The following is an 18,841-nucleotide window of genomic DNA, read 5'->3' as shown; positions in this document are numbered from 1 at the left end:
GAGAGATGATTTTCATTTCTCACCTAATTAAAATGATTTAATGAGATACACACACAAGTAACACAACAACAATTTGGGTGAAGGTAATGAATTATTATTTGTTTGTTTTCTCACCAAACGCCCCACTCTAGTAATTAATGAACTGTCAGGCATTAGCTTAATTTGTTACTTTTTGGGCACACGTCAGTGATTTGGACAGGCAGTGGTGGGGGACGAGGGAAGGAAACTATCGGCATTCATTTTCCAAACCTTTTTCTACAAATACCAATTTATTTTTCTCTAAAATTGAGAAATGAGGGTCGGTGTAACATTGGTATTAATATCGTTCAACGAGCAAGTTAACAACTCTCGGCCCTCTCTTTCAGAGGGAAAAAAAAAGTGGCAGGAATTAAAAATTTTCTGATCATAAAGGGGCATTTTGTTTGATAATTAGTTTGATAATTAAGTGGGAATTTTGTTTGAAGAAACGCAGATCCTTGGGAGGTGCTTTTTGCGTTTTGTGATTTTTTGATTTGATCTTATGGGTTCAAAGCCTTTGTGGGGTTTTGTTTCTGCTGCTCTCCTTGGAATTCTCCTCCTTCAGTACGGTTCTTGTTTTCCTGAGAAAGGTACTCCTCTCTCTCTCTCTCTCTCTCTCTCTCTCTCTCTCTTTTGTTTTCCGGAGAAAGGTACTCCTCTCTCTCTCTCTCTCTCTCTCTCTCTCTCTCTCTATCTACTATTTTTTTAGTTGACTAAACTTTACTTGCAGATATTCTGCCTTCATTTCTTTTTTGCTTTCACTGCGTTTGAGGTCATGTATTGAATGATTTGCATTCTGAATAAATGTTCCACAAATTCATCTTAATCTATGTAATCTTCACTACATTCATCTGGTTGTGGTTATTGTTTTTTTTTTTTTAACAACCGGATGTTCGGGTCTGTTTGCGCATATCTCAACCAATATTCCGGAGTCCTAAAGTTAACGACTAGGTAAACCCTCCCATGACTCTAAGGCTTAGAATGTTCAGTTTTAGTAAAATTCGAACATAGATCTTATGGAGGATAAATACTTACTCCCTTCGTCCCAAATTTTTTGTTCGGTCCGCAAAACGGAGTGTTAAAAATAATGCAATTTTTTCAAGAAAAAATTCAATTTTTTTTCACAAATTAAAAATACTCATTGAAATCTAGTAAGTTGTTGAAAAACTTTTGATTTTTTCTTTGCAAAAATTGTATTATTTTTAACACTCCGTTTTGCGGACCGGACAAAGTATTTGGGGCGGAGGGAGTATATTCTTTCTCCTACCGACTTGATCAAATCCCTTGGGTTAGATGTACCTATTGTTTGTTAATGTACGAGTAATTACACATTTTGGATAGAATTTATACAATCAACACCGCCTGAATGACACGATGATCTTTACATTTATTTGTTTGTAGAAAAAATAAAGGAATCACATTTGAGCGACACGTATTCATCCTTACGTATTTAAATTCTTTATAAATTATCTATCTGTATAAGTTTTCTATATGGTTTAATCACTGGTCATGTCGAATGAATATGGTCTATATATAATACTAGGGTTTCAGGGGTTTAAGCGAACTTTTTAGATTCAAAAAATGAACTTAAATTTTATGTTTTTTTTTGCATATAATTTGTAATTTTGTACATAATGTTTGTAGTAGATCATTCGTATAATATCGAACTACATAAAATTTATTTAAATTTGTGAGTAAATGGATTAGTTAGAGACACAGATTACTAATGACAACAAATATTATTAGATCATCAGTCCATTCCATATATTTCTTATATTTCTTCCTATGTTCAACATTATTTTTTTATTCAATTATTGAGACATTTTTTCCCTAGCGTAAAATTTGACGTACTCTTTATTAAGTTTTTTATAATAAAATGTTATTTTTTCGATAAAAAAAAGAAATAAAACTATTTACTGAAAAACTGCGCTCTTTCTCTCTCAGGTCCATATCCCACGTTCACCCACCAAGCAACAGTGGCACCCCCAGTGTCATTCTACGACTACATCATCATAGGCGGCGGAACTGCCGGCTGCTCCCTAGCCGCCACCCTATCCGAACGCGCCACTGTCCTCCTCCTCGAAAGGGGCGGCTCCCCGTATGGCAACCCCACCATATCCAACATAGCCACCTTCGCCGCCACCCTTGCAAACGTCTCCCCCTCCTCCCCCTCCCAAACCTTCGTCTCCACGGACGGCGTCATCAATGCCCGGGCCCGGGTGCTGGGCGGCGGCACGTGCCTCAACGCGGGCTTCTACACCCGGGCCAGCGCCGACTACGTCAGGCGGGCCGGGTGGGACCCGCAGCTGGTCGAGGAGTCGTACGAGTGGGTGGAGAAGAAGATCGTGTTCCGGCCGCCGATGCTGCAGTGGCAGTCGGCGGTGAGGGAGGGGTTGCTGGAGGTGGGGGTTTTGCCGGATAACGGGTACACGTTCGAACATATTTATGGGACTAAAGTTGGCGGGACTATTTTTGACGAGAATGGGCATAGACATACGGCCGCTGATTTGTTGGAGTATGCGGATCCCAGGCAGATTACCGTTTATTTGAATGCAGTTGTGCACCAAATCTACTTCGACAAAGGTGAGGATTAACATAAATGCCTTTTGAAGGCTAATGGTCTGTTTTGCTAAAATTTTTTTTTTTTAAGTATGTATTTTCCGTTTTACGATAATAATCATTTTCTCATTATACATCTCCTACCTTTATTTATCACAAGAATTAAAAAAAAATGAAATCGGTACTTAACTTACTACCATAGATGCGGGGGCTCTGCTGTGCCAGGAGGCACAACACCCCCTACCCACGCCCAAAAACGGTAGCGTGTGGAAGGAAAAAAAATTTAGCCTCCTATTTGCAATTCTATAGAGCAGAAACGTGATTATAAGAGCTTTAGAGATAAAATTTAATTATGTCTCTTTAGAATAATATGATCAGAATAATAAGATCTTCACACTGGCTCAAACGGATTGAAAATTAGAACAAATAATTTTTTAACTGTATTTTTAATATATTAACATTTTAAAAAAATTAAGTGTTCCAATTTTTAATCCGTTTGAACAAGTGCGAATATCTTATTATTCTGAACATATTATTCTAAAGGATCATAATTAACTTTTGTCTCTCGAACTCTTATAATTAAGTACTATCTATTTTTTATTTAGGATTCTGTGGAGCAAAAACGTGATTATTAGAGCCTTAAAGACAAAAGTTAATTATGTCTTTTTAGAATAATATGTTCAGAATAATAAGATATTCGCACTTGTTCAAACGGATTAAAAAATAGAGCACTAAATTTTTTTAGATTTTTTATATATTAAAAATACAGTTAAAAAATTATCTGCTCCAATTTTCAATCCGTTTAAACCAGTGTGAAGATCTTATTATTTTGATCATATTATTCTAAAGAGACATAATTAAATTTTATCTCTAAGGCTCTTATAATCACGTTTCTGTTCCATAGGATTGCAAATAGGGGGGATAAAATTTTTTCCCCTTCAAACGCTACCGTTTTTGGGTGTGGGTAGGGGATGTTGTGCCTCCTGGCACAGCAGAGCCCCCGCGTCCTACTACCACATGTTTATTTTTAGGCTAGCGTACATGCATGAGATTACAAATTTAATTAAAGAAAATTGCACAGGACATGATTTCTATATCTCAATCTTCAAAAACTCACTATGAATTTTTCAGGATCGGTCGTATTAATTTGTCATTCATTTCATTGCTTCACTCTCTCACATAATCATGGATCTCATCATAGACCGGATTTGTTGGGGTCTCTACCATTCATTTGAGAGGTGGGAGCATTGTTTCCTAATAGAACAGTAAACGAATTGAGTAACTCGTGAACACGGCTCGGCTCGTTTAGTATAACTGTATGAGAGTCGAACTTGAATTCGAGTTTTCGACTCATTTAATAAATGAGCTGAGTAGAGTTCAACTTGATTAAACATACTTATTTAATAAATGACTAAGTTCAATCCGGCTCGTTTACGTCCCTATTCCCAAAGTACTAAAATAGGAATTTTTGACTGTACAAATAGTGCTTAAAAAACGACAGGAGTGGGCAAAAAAGAAAAGTCAACAATGCTAAGAACAATAAGCAACTTTATAGTACATCTTTGGACAGCGTCCAAAGATTGATTTGATTTGATGCATGATCGGGATTTTTTTTTTTTTTGATCAGAATGATCAGGATCTATTTACATTCAAACAGTTAGTCTCTGACACAGTTTTCTTGGGGGTGCGTGTTTGTAGACTTTTCTTAAGTATCGACCGGCTGGGAGGGAAATCGTACCGATGGCCATTCCGGGCTGTCTCGGGCTATTGGACAGCTGATCCGAGCTGTCCAAAAATTCTAAAAAAAAAATTGAGGGGCCCTATGCGAAATTCAACGGCATCCGAGATGTGTAGGGCATTTGATCCGAACACCCCTTTTAGTGTATATGTACTTGTATATAAACAAAAAATGGGTGCTCGGATCAAGTACCCTACACACCTTGGATGCCATTGATTCTCATGCAAAGCCCCTCGGTGTTTTTTTTAGAATTTTTGGACGGCTCGGATCTGCCGTCTGATGGCCGAAGATGGCCCGACATGGCTGTTGGTACGATTTCCCTCCCCGACCTTCGGTACCTATGTCATTATTGCTTTTCCTGACGCACGCTAATGATGTCTTGGCTTCTAGTGGTATAATTTGCTGTGGCAATACTGCAGGGTTACTGAAGCCAAGAGCTACTGGCGTGGAATTCAGAGATAAACAAGGAAACATCCACAGAGCATACCTCAAAGTGGGCTCCACGAGCGAGATCATCCTGTCAGCAGGAGCCCTAGGAAGCCCACAGCTTCTGATGCTGAGTGGTATTGGGCCGAGCCCACATCTCGTGGCCCACGGGATCGAGGTGGTGCTGGACCAGCCCATGGTTGGTCAAGGGATGTCTGATAATCCGATGAATGCGGTCCTCGTTCCCTCGCCCCGGCCCGTCGAAGTCTCTCTCATTCAAGTCGTGGGTATTACCCGTTTTGAGAGCTACATCGAGACCGCCAGTGGCTCCCTGTTGACCCTTGTTGGGGCCCGTAGCCTTGGTGAATTCTTCGCATCATTAGCAAATCAGGTTTGTTGTTCTTACGCCAAGACTAGGCCCAAGTCGTGGAGGGTGTAGTTAGATATCCGAGATGATATTCAACTATGATCATTGTAGCATTATTACCAAAAGTAATGCTAGACCATGCCGCTTTCTGTGTAGAGACCATACTCAACCACAAGTCACGAGTGAGTGAATGATTGTTCGTAAATAGTCTGTCCTTTTAGAAAATTTGAAAATAGGAAGTTTTCAGGTTTCAAAATTACCTATTATGAATAATTTATATAACTGCAATAATGTCCGGGCTAACTTACGTGTGCCTCGACTAATTTCATGATCCTGAAATTAAGGGCCCCAAGGTTTGGAATGTTTGGCCTTCGTAGGATTCGAACTTGCGACTTCTCGAGGAGCAAGCTCTTTAGCTGCTTTCTCATGTGTACTGGGCCAAACAAGTTGCGATTTTAGAAGTTGCATTTTCACCGATCTCTTTAAAATTTTATTTTTACAAAGAAAATTAGTAACCGGACATCATTGAGTAAAACTAGAATTGTCAGACACATTGAGCAATAACCTAACACCAACTTGGTATCTCCACTTTATTGAAGATACATAATCCCATGCCCGATGCAAATATACAAATGTTGAGACTGTCCCCCTTAAAACAAGGACACTCTAGCTTTTTCCTTTTTTCATCTCCATTTCAACTGCTTTGACTTGAATTGTAAGTCATGAGAATTTAATCTTTTTCACATTTTCCAGACAGCCCAGCACTTCACACTGGTTCCAAACGAAATCAACCCACTTTTGAATCCGAATATCAACGCGGGAGTCATCCTAGAAAAGACTGCGGGTCCACTCTCAACCGGTCACCTGGAGCTCCTAACCCGGGATCCGAACGATAACCCGCAAGTCACGTTCAACTACTTCCAACATCCACTAGACCTCGAGAGGTGTGTCCAAGGCATGAGAACCATAATTGAGGTTATAGAATCCGCGCCTCTTTCAAGTTTCCGGTACCCTGCCTTGTCTGTGCAAACACTCCTTCACCTGATGCTCACCTTGCCGTTGAACGCACGGCCGCGACATCTCGATGCCGCATTTTCTCTGGAACAGTATTGTATTGATACTGTGATGACCATTTGGCATTACCATGGAGGGTGTCAAGTGGGACAGGTCGTGGATCATGACTATAAGGTGCTTGGGGTGGATGGGTTGCGGGTTATTGATGGATCCACGTTTTATGGCTCCCCCGGAACAAATCCTCAGGCTACTGTCATGATGCTTGGAAGGTAATCACAATCTGATTTTCCTGCATAAGATATACACAGAATCATGTGATTGTCATATTATCGAAATTAAACGACAACTTTGGTCCGAAATCAACCACATTCCGGAGGAATGAAATCTTCTGCACAAAGTTTCTGTCTGCATAATGTACCCTTGTGATTATCATTGTGGTACCGTATTTGTATTGTTACTCTTGATTTTTATGGAGGTTTTGATCTTGAATTTTGATGCAGGTATATGGGACAGAGAATCCTGCAGGAGAGGTTTCCAAATGGGAAGAAGTAGAAAATGCTAGTACTGATCCTTGGCTTGTCAAAGATAACCTATGTTTGTTAATTTTGTGCATTTGTTGGGATGAATTTGGGTAATAAATTGAGCTTGTAAGTTGTAATGTTCGTGTCACGTATTCGAGTGATACGAATTTAGTTTTGGTATTGTGAAGTGTTGCTATATAAGCAAATCATTATTTGTTAATTGGCTTTGATGTGATGGACAAATAAGAATTTCCTGGAACAGGATCAATTACATTTCGGAGTTACCATTGTTTGATTCTTTTTCAAACTCCTTTTGTGCTTAACTGAAAAGAAAAACAGGAAGGTTCGACAACATACTACCTTCATGCGTTCTGATTAAGGCCTCTTATTTCCTCATTGTGGTTTCAGACCTGCTACAAAATGAGGGAATTAACAAGCTTCTGAATCAGAAAACAATAAAGAAAATCCAGCTAAACGATCCAGATAGACACAGATCGTATCCAAGAGAATGAATTTTTACCCTAAAAAGGCAGTACAATTGAAATCGGAACAAAGGGGCTGCTTCGACTCTTGGAAAGTTGATACTACTTGAAGTAAAAGCTTAAGAGAGAAGAATATGACAATGGATATGCCATTTCAATGCCCATCTTAGTCAGACTTTCCCATAGCAAAGAGTACAGCATCTGCTTTCAACTGCTTTTTTCCCCGTCTCGCCTGCAATTTGCAATGGGATGGAGAGTGGGGGAATCTGATGTAAAATGCAAAAGATAATAATTGATCAAGGCCAAGAAAAGAAACCTTTGGAAGGATATATCCATAATAGCATCACTAAGTCGGATATGCCATTTCTTCAGTGGTTTATTCCCTTGAGCCCCAATGAAGAGTGTATATAAAGCTAGTCCATGGATCACTCTGCAAAACTCAGAAGCAGTTCAATAGGCAATTCAGCCAAAGGATTAAGTTTCGTAAGCAAACCAGTCATAGGGCCACTTTCTATTGGCATGCAACGGTGATTGGTGCTTCCAGCATAGAAATCCAGTGACATGCCAAAGGAGAGTTGCCCTGTGACTGCTTCAGCTTAATGCATGTATGGCTTGTACCCATGTAATGCTTCAAACTCATGCGAAAGGTGCATATAGATGAGGTAAATGAGGCAAAAGGGTATGTGTTTCGTCAGTTTATTATTACTGAATTCTTCTGCAGTCCATGCCTAGCAACAGAATCCTTTTATAATGATGCTTATGCTGTGAATTTGGTGGAGATTGAATGCAGGTACTTGTCACATATGATCCAATATAACTATATATGCAAAGTCCTTCTTATTACCAGGAGGAGATGGTTCAGAATTAGTTTATATTCCAAGAATATGCTATCTGACCTTTACTAATTCCATGGTGCAATTACAAGGATTATCAGAGTTAGTAATATACAAATCACAGCATTGTCAACCTCAGCAGTACTCAGTCAATGTGCTGCGGCTGCCGCCGGGTATTTTTTTTTTCCAAGAATGAACTAGACATATTTTTCTGAAGCTGTGTAAGCATGACGGATATTGGGAGGATCTATCACGCAGCATATAATGATAGGAAGACTAGAGAAATGGATTTAACTTCTTCACTCTCTCTTTTAATTTCTGTCTATTTTTCTTTTTCATCCATAAATCTACGCACATAGTCATAATCCAAATACGGCCAAACCATATAATTTCCCTTAAAAAAAATTCTGCCAACAATCACAATGGTTCTATTCACATTTGAAGGGCTTAAAACAATTCGTTTTGAGTACTTTGAAAACAATTCCCTTGTCTTAAAGTCAAAGGGGGCTAATGATCTTTGAAAGTAAGGAAACTTCTGATAAATAAGCATTTTTATTTATGCTGAGTTTATGCCGTCACAAATTGGACAAAACGTCACGCTAGACAGGAAGAGAGAGATTGACAACTACAGCATAACCCCATTCACTAAGTCATCGGTAAGTCGAAGAAAACAAAGCCAAGACGGCTTGACTAAGTTTTTTATGTTGTATATGAAGTCAGGCAACTAATAAACATCTACCCATTAGCTGGTTGACACAAGCAATATATCGAAGGTGAGATATGCTTCACAAGTAATGGTGAATCACTAAAATTTTTTTTTTTTTTTTAACAGACACCAAAATACGTTGAATGGCTACGTTTTCAAATATGACGGGAGAAAATAGAAAACGAAATGAAGGTTAATTTTTAAATATCCAGAATAAGTGATTACGCGTGATATGGATTGAATATGCATATCTTTGAACTTCTAGAATATATGTCCTAACAGCATCGGAGTTGTGGTTGCGGTTTTGAATCTTTATTTGTCTGTTAAAATGCCGTCTCAAGTTTTCAATTGAATTCATCGCAGTGATCTCACATAAAATAAAAGTCTATTGAATTGCCGATCAGAAAAAAAGTAATAGTCTGTCAAAAATGTAACTCATGGATCTAGAAACTAACTAAAGATTTGGAGACCACCAAGGATGACACATCAATCTTTAGAATCCCCAAAAAAAGGGAAAATACACGAACTTTAGTCCCCATTAAGCAGGGCAGGGAAGAGGCAACTGGGAAAACGCGAATTAAAACGACATAACATAACAATGACCCTACCATGGCAACCCCAGCCCAATTCTGGGCACAAACTTAGCTAGCAAGACTATTGAATCTGACAAAAAGGAGAGTGCTTCTCACATGCTCCCAAAGTTGTGGGGTATTGCTTTCTTTGGCAGCCTTAGTAGACTTTTAAGAGAATTGAAATAATGCACCATACTCCACACTCAAATAAAGTTGTATTACCGCCGTACCAATAACTGGTTGGTCCAGTGGGATCTAAAGAGATCACTAGAAAAGACAGAAACAATGGAAATAAGAGATCAACAGGCTGAGAATTCTCCACTAATCCCGGAAAACATAAAGGGGTTGCGATTTTCCTTTCTACTGGAATTACTGAGCGTTCAAGGTTTTCGCCATATTTGAAAGACTCAATACGAAGACAATCTTACAGTTCTTAACCCCCAATTTTTGAGTGGGAGGACTATTGAACGCCGCCGCAATAGTAGCGTTATGAACACTTGCTGTTTAACCAGGTTACCACTCCTACTTCCACCCTGAATTAACATAAGTACGGTGGAAAAAAAAATGTTCTATTTTACATGCTTATGCTAAGACTTCTGAATGAGTACATTAATCACGCGGAGTCCACGGGTTGTGTATTGAAATGGCTTTTTGTCTGATTAAAAAAAAAAAAGATCTATTGAAACAAAATTGAGACTCAATTCCAATTTTCCAAACTGGTTAAAGGGTGCTTTTTGTGGCCAGCATTGGTAGTGCCGGCCAATGCCAAGCCTCTTTTGTCGTCCACTTCCATTTGTTGCTTTCTTTTCTCAGCTCCACTCATCTAAGAAACACCAAATTACTTAAATATCCTCACAGCCACCCCCATCAGCTTCTCTAAATTGAGGGAACTGTATGGTACCACAGCTAAAACGGATTATTGAATGAATAAAAATTATCTCAGCTGTAAATTAGTAGTATTAAATTAGGTAGATGTTAGAATTTTTAATGATTTCTCATGAAAATACGGAATACCAGTTGAAAGGTTGAGATCAATCAGATGCGATGGATCATAGGGATGTTGAACTCTTGTGCTTCCTTCAAAATCTATACAGAAGAAATAAGGTCAATTTAGACAAGGCCAATAAAGTAATCTGAAAAAAAGTTCAACAAATCATACTACGACCATCCAACCACCTGTCAAAAGCACCCTTTAACACAGAGAAAAAAAATTAGAAACACTTTCTTTAACCAATAAGCACCCTATTAAGAAAAGGAACAACAGAGCAAGACGAAGCCACAAATACAAGGGAAACAAGAGAAGGGAAAAAATCAAGACAATTGGGGAAGAAGAGACGAGAGAATATGCAGTCCCCATGCCTGAAGGAAGCCACACAAGGCTGCCTTCATGGCTGTTGTCCTAGCCCCTTCCTCAGCGTACCAGAAACCGAAGAAACGGTTTCTAAACCCAGAAGCACCTCATCGTCCTGTCGACACAAATTTGCGATCACGACAACTTCATCTTTCTTCCCAAATACCCAATTCACCAACCATGAGTCTCTCCCTTCTTTGCAAGAATCATTCACCCACTTCACCAAATCTTATCCGGAGTACTTGGAGACTACACAAGTTGATCAAATCCGGACCCAGGAGTACTACCACCTCTCCCTCTCCAACCATATCTGCCTTGATTATATAGGCATCGGTCTGTTCTCACACTCACAGTTCCAAAACCAATACTCCTTCACAACCCCAATTGCTTCCACTTCTTCCCCACCACCTCAATATACAGATTTTCCATTCTTTGGTATATCCCACAAGTCCGTCAATCTCAAGTCGCAGCTGCTTCCTGGTGGGGAGGGATCTGAATTGGAATCCTCCATTAAGAAAAAAATCATGGATTTTCTTAACATCTCTGAAAATGATTACAGCATGGTTTTTACTGCAAACAGGTCGTCCGCTTTTAGGCTTGTCGCAGAGTCTTACCCGTTTCAGTCCAGTCGGAAGCTTCTAACAGTTTATGACTACGAAAGCGAGGCTGTTGAAGCCATGGTTAGTACATCAGAGAAGAGAGGAGCTAGAGTCATGTCAGCAGAGTTCACGTGGCCTAGACTAAGAATTCACTCGGCGAAATTGGGGAAGATGGTTGTGAGGAAGAGGAAGAAGAAGACAAATCGGGGACTGTTTGTGTTTCCTCTCCAGTCTAGAGTGACAGGAACCAGTTACTCTTATCAGTGGATGAGTATGGCACAGGAAAACGGGTGGCATATCTTGCTTGATGCCTGTGCGTTGGGGCCAAAAGACGTGGGTAGCTTCGGCCTTTCTCTAATACGCCCAGATTTTCTGGTTTGTTCATTCTATAAGGTATTTGGGGAAAACCCAACAGGGTTTGGTTGTCTCTTTGTCAAGAAGTCGACCGTTCCACTCTTGGAATGTTCTACAAGCACAGGTATTGTAAGTCTCGTCCCACCGAACAAGTTATTTTGTTTGCCTGAAGATTCTTCTGGTACTGACACAGAACTTGAACAAGCAACCGGAAGTAGGAACCAAGAGAGAGATATACGTAAATCAAGCTCTTTCTCGAGTCGTATGTCTGTTCAATCTATAAAGAACAGCCGACACAAAACGGTAGAGGCCTCTCAGATGCACGAATCAGAAGTAAAAGCAGAACAAGAAGGACCAAAAGATTCAGAAAATTCCATTCAACCAGTCCAAGAGCAGGCCACACAGAGCGAGAGTCGGAGCTCAGAGATTGAATGTAGGGCCATGGATCATATGAATTCACTTGGTCTCATGTTGATCAGTAACAGAGCAAGGTTCCTGATAAATTGGCTGATAATTGCAATGACAAAACTCCAGCATCCAAATGCAGATGAAATGATTCCTTTAATCCAAATCTATGGGCCAAGGATAAAATTTAGTAGGGGACCAGCATTGGCGTTCAACGTGTATGACTGGAGAGGAGAGAAGGTGGAACCTGTTCTTGTACAGAAGCTTGCCGATCGAAGCAACATTTCGCTCAGCTATGGCTTTTTACACAACATCTCGTTCCCAGACAAGTATGAACAAGAGAGAGGGAGAGTTTCAGAGAGAATAAAAACTGGAGAAAAGGTGAGGGTAGGAAGCAAGAGGACAAAGTCCGATTACGTAAATGTGGTTACAGTTGCACTTGGGTTCTTGACAAATTTTGAGGACATTTACAGGCTTTGGGCTTTTGTTGCTCAGTTCCTGGATGCAGACTTTGTGGAGAAGGAGAGGTGGAGATACACAGCGTTGAACCAGAAGACTGTGGAAGTCTAGAAATTCGATTTTATTTGTTTTTCTTCCAGATTATCACGTCCAAAGAATACGTGTTTCAGCCAGGTTAAGATTGTATTTGCAGTTGCATATTCATTCACAAAATATTTATTCTTCTGGTTAATCATGCTTAAAGCCAAGCATCTTTGCAGTTTCCAAATACAACTGCAGGTCTTGCACCCTTTGTTTTGAAATCACACTTCTTTTTTTTTTTTTTTTTTGAATCAGTCAATATTTCATTCAAGCCCGAAGGCGAAGATTACATCGCAACAAAACAGGAGTGCACCAAACTATCTAATCCGGGATCCAAGGACACCCTGCAAAAGCAAATCAACACTAGGTGCCGATATGAGAATCCCGTCCGGGACAAGATAAAAAGATCTCAACAGAAATCCCAGCACAAACCATTACACAACAAAGAGCAAATGTAATCTAGAATAACAAACAGAATACAAGTATAAAGGGTGAAACAGCCTCAAGTACAGACCAGGCCGGCCACCGGCCGACTGGCCGACTGAACCAAAGCAACCCTCCATCACACCCGATCTGATTGTTGACGGCCCGTAACGACCAAACCAGTGCTGGTACGAAGATCCCCAACACCCGCAACCCAGCTGCCGCTGTCTGAAATCGCCGCACCACCATTGAACCAGCTGCCGACCGAAAACCTCAAAACCTAACAAAATTATTTCGCCCACCACCCAAACCGCCGGACCTGGGGGAAACCCAGACCAGCACAGGCCGAATTTGGGGGGACCCAGATCGGAGACCACCCGGACTGAAACATCCGGTAAACGGAAAAGAAAACCGAAAGGGGGAAAACCCAACCCAACCGCACACCTTATTACCTCGCCGTCGACTCCGAGCAAGACAGAACAGAAGCCACCGTGAGGAACAACGGACTGTGAGCCACCACCACAAATGGGGGAGCCGCGCCGGGCCAAGCAACGGATGAACCCCTACCTGTGGGCACGGAGAGCCAGCGGCGGGAGACCACGAGGCGAGGAGGGCAGGGAAAAAACGAACAGGGAGGGGGGGAGGAGGCAGAGAGAGAGGCGGAGGGCCTCCCCCCCCGGCGGCGGCTAGGGTTTCTGATTTGAGAGAGAGTTTTTTAGAGAGAGAAAGAGAAAAAGGGAAATGAAAATCACACTTCAATGTACCTATTTTGAGCATGAAAAAAAAATCTACCCGAAGGTCAAGAAGAATAATGGTATAAATTTTCCTCCTGAAATCTGATTGCACCAACTTCAATCAATGGTATGTACCACACAACGCACATGCCCAAAAAAGGAAACATACTATCCCGCTCAAGTTAAGCTGTATTTTCCTTATTTCCTCCATCCCTTCCCTTCTAAAGTAAGGTAGTAACTATGAAACACTAATTTGAACCCCCTCCACTACGGTAATCATGTTTCTGACATAGTGATCTTTCTTCTTAGCAACATACTATTCCCAAGGTTTACCATTTTGAATTAACCAAAAGCCAACATGAAATTCAACAAATCAAGAGAAACTTTTAGGTATACTGAGGATACCAAGCCCCATGGTATCCCTTCCGGTCCGTTTCTCATTTTTTGGTCATTTTCCGATCACATTTGTGTGTTCGGCTCCGTTCATTTTGTAGAGTTCGGCAAGCACCATAATCATACCAAAAATTGTGTTCATCGGACTTTATTTGATACAAGATCGGCACACGTGAAAATTAAAGAAAACCAAAACTGAGTCCAAAAAACACTGAATCAAAACCCAGTTTTAGTTTTTTTGCCATCTTCACGTGTGCCCATCATATATCAAATAAAGTCCAATGAACACAATTTATTGAGAGATTAAGGTCTTCACCAAACTCTACAAAATTAACGGAGCCGATCATCCAAATGTGATCGGAAAATGGCCGGAAAATGAGAAATGGACCGGAAGGGATACCATGAGGTTTGGTATCCCCGGTATACCTAAAAGTTTCTCACAAATCAAAATACAGTAAAGATAGCATCCAAACTGTGAAGTATCTAAAGGCACCATTTCTTGCGACTTGTGAAGGGAAAGACGAGGCAGGCTATTAGGACGTTGCTATATATGTCAATGAGGCCTACTGACAAAATACGAGTTAGTAATACTGCAATAGTATAACTCTCTCACATAAAACTCTAGAGCCTAGATACCCTGCATATCTAGAAACCCTACACCACAGATTAGGTCACCTTACTGAATAATAGAAAATCGGGTCGGATGTTGTAAATGGGCTACACATTTCATTATAATTCAGTTATTGGTACATTTTTTTGGGACATGCAGGCATTAATCAGTTTGGTCCTCGATACACACAACGCAAGCATGTATATCCTTAAATGGGAAGAAACTTAACTAGCAACCAAGAGCACTCCTCCAAGACAACATGTCAACAAGTCAAGTCATTGAGTTCCAATTAAGTAACAGCTTGCTCTAAGTTTTTTGTTTTACAAACTAACAGAGTCGACAGTTTAAATAAAAGAGAAGCATAAATAAACCAGTCAAACCAATCCGTCATTCATTTCTTGATTGATCTTATGCTTTGCTTGAATATGGTTATGATCAAGAAGATTGCTTCGCAATCAAGATCATGATGCCATTGTCCATAAGGTGAAAGGAACAAGCACACTAATCTCCAAAGTCACGTACAATGCCAGGTTATAAGAGCTACCACTCTTCCAGTATAGTGTCTGGTATGCACTTATACCCAACACAACCATCCGTAGGCGTTGTTGAGTTAAACGCTGGTCTTCTAAACATGGAAGATGGAACTGTGCAAAAACAACAAGAGAAGTAAAATGATGTTTTGTCTAACAAATAACAATAGCAGATAGTAGCTTCAAGTTAACCTGGGTTCAGCCAAAACATCATTGCATATCAGCATACGAAATATTGTCATTCTCACCTAGTGTACTAATGAAAAAAGGAAGTCAGAAATTGCTCAAACATTACACCAAATCACCCTTTTTTGTGCATTTATTGAATCAATTGGCAGACAATGAATGAGATCTCATAGTTGGCGAATTAGATTTAGCGTGAAAAGCATGCTTCTCATAAGATGAACCATGTAAGAAGTTTTCACATCTTATGTAAATGAAACATGTTCTTCCTTCAAGAATGGTACCTTGGCTTTTCCAGTTGAGGGACTGAATGCCATCATTTCAAAACGCCAACCAAATCCCAGAGAAGCCCAGGTTTCACATCTGACTTTCATATTGAAGCTAACCAACTCCACGGATTGGCATTATATCCCCATGAAGATCTCCTTCAGAGAGCCCCCTTCTGCCTCACATTGCTGAATCTACATTTTTCCCAGTTTAGCATTGGTTGCCTCCGCCTTCCAGAGGCAAATTCTTAAACAACCTATGAATACCCTCGCAAAATGATTTCCATAGTACCCAGATAACAACGCAGTCCAACAGAGTATGCATCTCACACAAGCATTTCATCAAACACCTTACTTGCGGCGTGCCAACGTGGCATTCTACATAAGCAAGAGTGGCACAGCTAACGTCCGCGCTAATGAGTAATGAAACCACACGTGATTTGTGGTGTAATGGAATTTCTGTGAATACAAGTCTGACATCTTTGATTTCAATAATGCATGCTTAACAAAAGGCGGATTTTCAGCTGTCTAGCTTTCCAGTTTAAGTAACCTTCTTGGTTTTGTTTCTTTGATCAATCAAAAGAAGGGTGAAGTAACCTTCTTGGTTGAGATATATTTTCTCCCATTAATCCAGAGTTTTGAAAACAACTCGCAAACTTCAGTAAAACTCCAATAAATTTTCGTTCCCTTATTTCACTCCTCTAAATACGTTGAACTCAAAGCAGAGTTGGAACAACGGAGGACTCTGAGTCGGAACGACGGAGAAGGAAGAGGAGCAAAAAATCCCAAAAAAATTTGGACCATTTCTCGATTTGTGCGTGTCATCCTTGCGCAGGGGCCATGCTAATCTTCTCTGTATCGTTCCAATTTTATCGGATGTCCCCGAAGGGACATTCTCCTCTTGCTTCGCGATGCGCTATAAACACTTCTCGCTCTAACTAGCTGGTCAATGTGGGACGAAATGAGTACAGTACTCATTACCTACACCTGTCACTTCACAAGTCTAGTTTCTCTACCTCTCTCTGTAGGATGAAATCCAACCGTGTAGGACTGCTGTTGGTTGGGCACAAAAAGAGATTGTTAAATTGGGCTGCACATTTATTTTATTATTTTATTTTGTTCATCTTGACTGATTAATCTTTTTAATAGTCATTTTCTTTCCAATTTCAGTTCCTTTTAAATAGAGTCATTTTTTGGATTAAGCATTCTGTCTTGACCACATAAATCAAAAATGTAAAATATGGATTGAAGTTGAAAGAAATAAAAAAAAAAATACCCAGTAAACTTGTCTTTTTTGAAATCGTTTTGTTTTTAGTGATTCTTTTTTAGTTTTTTATTACAATTTGTTTTGTTTTTAGATTTATATCCCAAAAAATAGACTGTTAATCTTGTTTAAAAAAAAATGAGAATTCGCAGTCATTCATTGCATATGAATATGATTTTAGAGGGCCCTTGTAAAAAATTTACTCAATCAGATAAGGGTCTTCATTTATTAATTCAATTTTTAATCCATATAGGGGCCAAAAATCGAAGGCGATGCTACACAAGATTATAACCAAAGACGCATAATAAATTGGTTCTCTACTTCATGGCACGAATAACAGGGAAAAAAACTTTATAGCACAAATTCAAAAAAACATCATACTTCAAAAAAATTAAGAAATTTAAAAAAAAAAAAAAAAGAAGACTCTCATACGGGAAGGGATAAGGATTCACTCCTCCCAAGATGTTGCATTTTGCAATGTTTGGTTATGCATTGGCCAAGATTCGATTGTTGGTAATTCACAACCACAGTCTTATTTTTGGAATCGAGTATTGAAAGGTTATATCGAAAATAAGCAAGCTAAAAATTGTACGAGATCAAGTGTTACATTTCATTAGGCCGGGGCACAATTATGAAGAGTTTAAAAAAAAAAAAAAAAAGAGTTACAACAAATTTTGTCAGTATTCGAGACAAGTTGAATGGAGTGTGAGGATTGGGAGTTGAAAAAATTAGGTTCAAAAGTTTGTTGAAAGTAATGGAAATTGAATTTTGCTAAAAAATACAAAAAATATATATGGCCATTTTTCTTGGCAAAATAACATTATTCATTGTTTAAAAGTGAGGGGAGTATAGTCCCTCATATCCCATATTTGTTTCATTGTTTGTGCATGGGATTGAACAACAGACAAGGTAATCTCGTATGTCCTACATTTGTTTTGAATAACGCTTGATAAGGATTTATGAGTCCATTGTCCATATTGCTTCTAGTGCAATTTATGGATGAGTGATTATATTTGAACCCAAAAAAAATATCTCTAACCCCGACTATTCTTTACAACCACCTCAATTAATTTTATCCAAAAAAAACAACTTGATTTTCAATTGACTATGTTGCCTTTGATAGTTTACTGAATCTTTTCGATGGTTTTTTTTTTTTTCCAAAAGAGTCTCCTTTATGAATTGTTGTGTCTTGCTATAGAAGGGTATGGATGATATATCCAAATTATTAGATTAAAAACTTGATTGGAGTACATCAAGAAAAAAGAAAAGCCTAGCAGCATGATATTGATACATGGAATATAGTATGAGAAAACAACTTCCAATAAAGTATTGGAAGAAGAAAACTCAGAAAAAATTAGCCAAAACATAAGGCCCAAAACTAATCAGTAGAAAAAGTTTTTTTTTTCTGTAACATAATATTTTTTTTGTCAAGGTAGGTAGAAAAAGTTTTTTTCCATTATCAAAAAAAATTAGAAGTATAACAAAATTAATTTTTTAATTACATAGAATAGCCTTAATGTGTTTTTCCTAAGCCATCTAGAGGCATCTTGGTAATCTAACCTCTAGTCCGAAACCCCCCCTTAATCCCAAGACTAATAGTCCCACACTCCCCCCTAGGATTGTTTTGTCCCATGCATGGAGGATAACTAATCCGGAGGGGACTAATAGCCCCGGGACTAAAAACAACACAAACATAAGATTAGGAGAGGTGAGGGGATTAATAGTCCAATCCCACCCTTAGTCCCCCAATCAAATAGGGCCCAATTCTCTACCAATGAATTTTCCTTATTTAAAAAAACCGTTAAAACAAAATTCAGCAAAATAATGGTACATGTTCCTAGAGTTTATAAGAGTCGCACATTGTGCATGGGATTCACGTAATAGTTTTTTTTGTTTTCAACAGTGCTACCCCACCACTTTGTTTTTCCGCTCCTCCCACCGCAGCGCTCAGTC

At 39.4% G+C, this 18,841-nt stretch overlaps 2 protein-coding genes, 1 long non-coding RNA gene and 1 other non-coding gene across 6 annotated transcripts; 2 read left to right on the top strand and 2 right to left on the bottom strand.

Moving 5' to 3' along the window:
• The first annotated feature begins 259 nt into the window (after positions 1 to 259).
• LOC131318981 (protein HOTHEAD-like) lies at positions 260 to 6,914 on the top strand. Its single transcript, XM_058349061.1, has 5 exons — positions 260 to 608; positions 1,963 to 2,601; positions 4,735 to 5,132; positions 5,862 to 6,391; positions 6,623 to 6,914. The coding sequence occupies exons 1-5, from the start codon at positions 521 to 523 to the stop codon at positions 6,672 to 6,674; spliced, it is 1,707 nt and encodes a 568-aa protein (XP_058205044.1). The 5' UTR covers positions 260 to 520; the 3' UTR covers positions 6,675 to 6,914.
• On the bottom strand, positions 6,276 to 16,659 carry LOC131318982 (uncharacterized). 3 transcript variants are annotated; one of them, XR_009197849.1, is made up of 6 exons: positions 15,643 to 16,659; positions 10,251 to 10,322; positions 7,442 to 7,555; positions 7,164 to 7,357; positions 7,004 to 7,056; positions 6,276 to 6,411 (listed from the first exon to the last, which is right to left on the bottom strand). It is a non-coding gene; the product is annotated as an uncharacterized LOC131318982 (long non-coding RNA). The 3 variants fall into 3 exon arrangements; XR_009197848.1 differs by having other exon boundaries at positions 6,280 to 6,411; positions 7,001 to 7,056; XR_009197850.1 differs by having other exon boundaries at positions 6,280 to 6,411; positions 7,001 to 7,053.
• On the top strand, positions 10,441 to 12,636 carry LOC131318980 (uncharacterized). Its single transcript, XM_058349059.1, has one exon. It carries the CDS (start codon positions 10,581 to 10,583, stop codon positions 12,513 to 12,515), a length of 1,935 nt encoding a protein of 644 aa, XP_058205042.1. The 5' UTR covers positions 10,441 to 10,580; the 3' UTR covers positions 12,516 to 12,636.
• On the bottom strand, positions 16,414 to 16,516 carry LOC131321544 (U6 spliceosomal RNA). Its single transcript, XR_009198576.1, has one exon. It is a non-coding gene; the product is annotated as a U6 spliceosomal RNA (small nuclear RNA).
• Positions 16,660 to 18,841: the final 2,182 nt, after the last annotated feature.

Source organism: Rhododendron vialii, chromosome 3a (assembly GCF_030253575.1).
Source record: "Rhododendron vialii isolate Sample 1 chromosome 3a, ASM3025357v1".
Taxonomy (NCBI): domain Eukaryota; kingdom Viridiplantae; phylum Streptophyta; class Magnoliopsida; order Ericales; family Ericaceae; genus Rhododendron; species Rhododendron vialii.
Note: the sequence above shows the minus strand (reverse complement) of the source record. Positions and strands in the feature narration are given on the sequence as shown.

What these genes read in the sequence shown, in the direction of transcription:
- LOC131318981 (XM_058349061.1), top strand. Translation starts at nt 521, where the DNA reads ATGGGTTCAAAGCCTTTGTGGGGTTTTGTTTCTGCTGCTCTCCTTGGA. An exon ending in CCAAATCTACTTCGACAAAG is followed by an intron (nt 2,602 to 4,734) that starts GTGAGGATTAAC and finishes GCAATACTGCAG; the next exon opens with GGTTACTGAAGCCAAGAGCT. An exon ending in ACTGTCATGATGCTTGGAAG is followed by an intron (nt 6,392 to 6,622) that starts GTAATCACAATC and finishes ATTTTGATGCAG; the next exon opens with GTATATGGGACAGAGAATCC.
- LOC131318980 (XM_058349059.1), top strand. Translation starts at nt 10,581, where the DNA reads ATGCAGTCCCCATGCCTGAAGGAAGCCACACAAGGCTGCCTTCATGGC.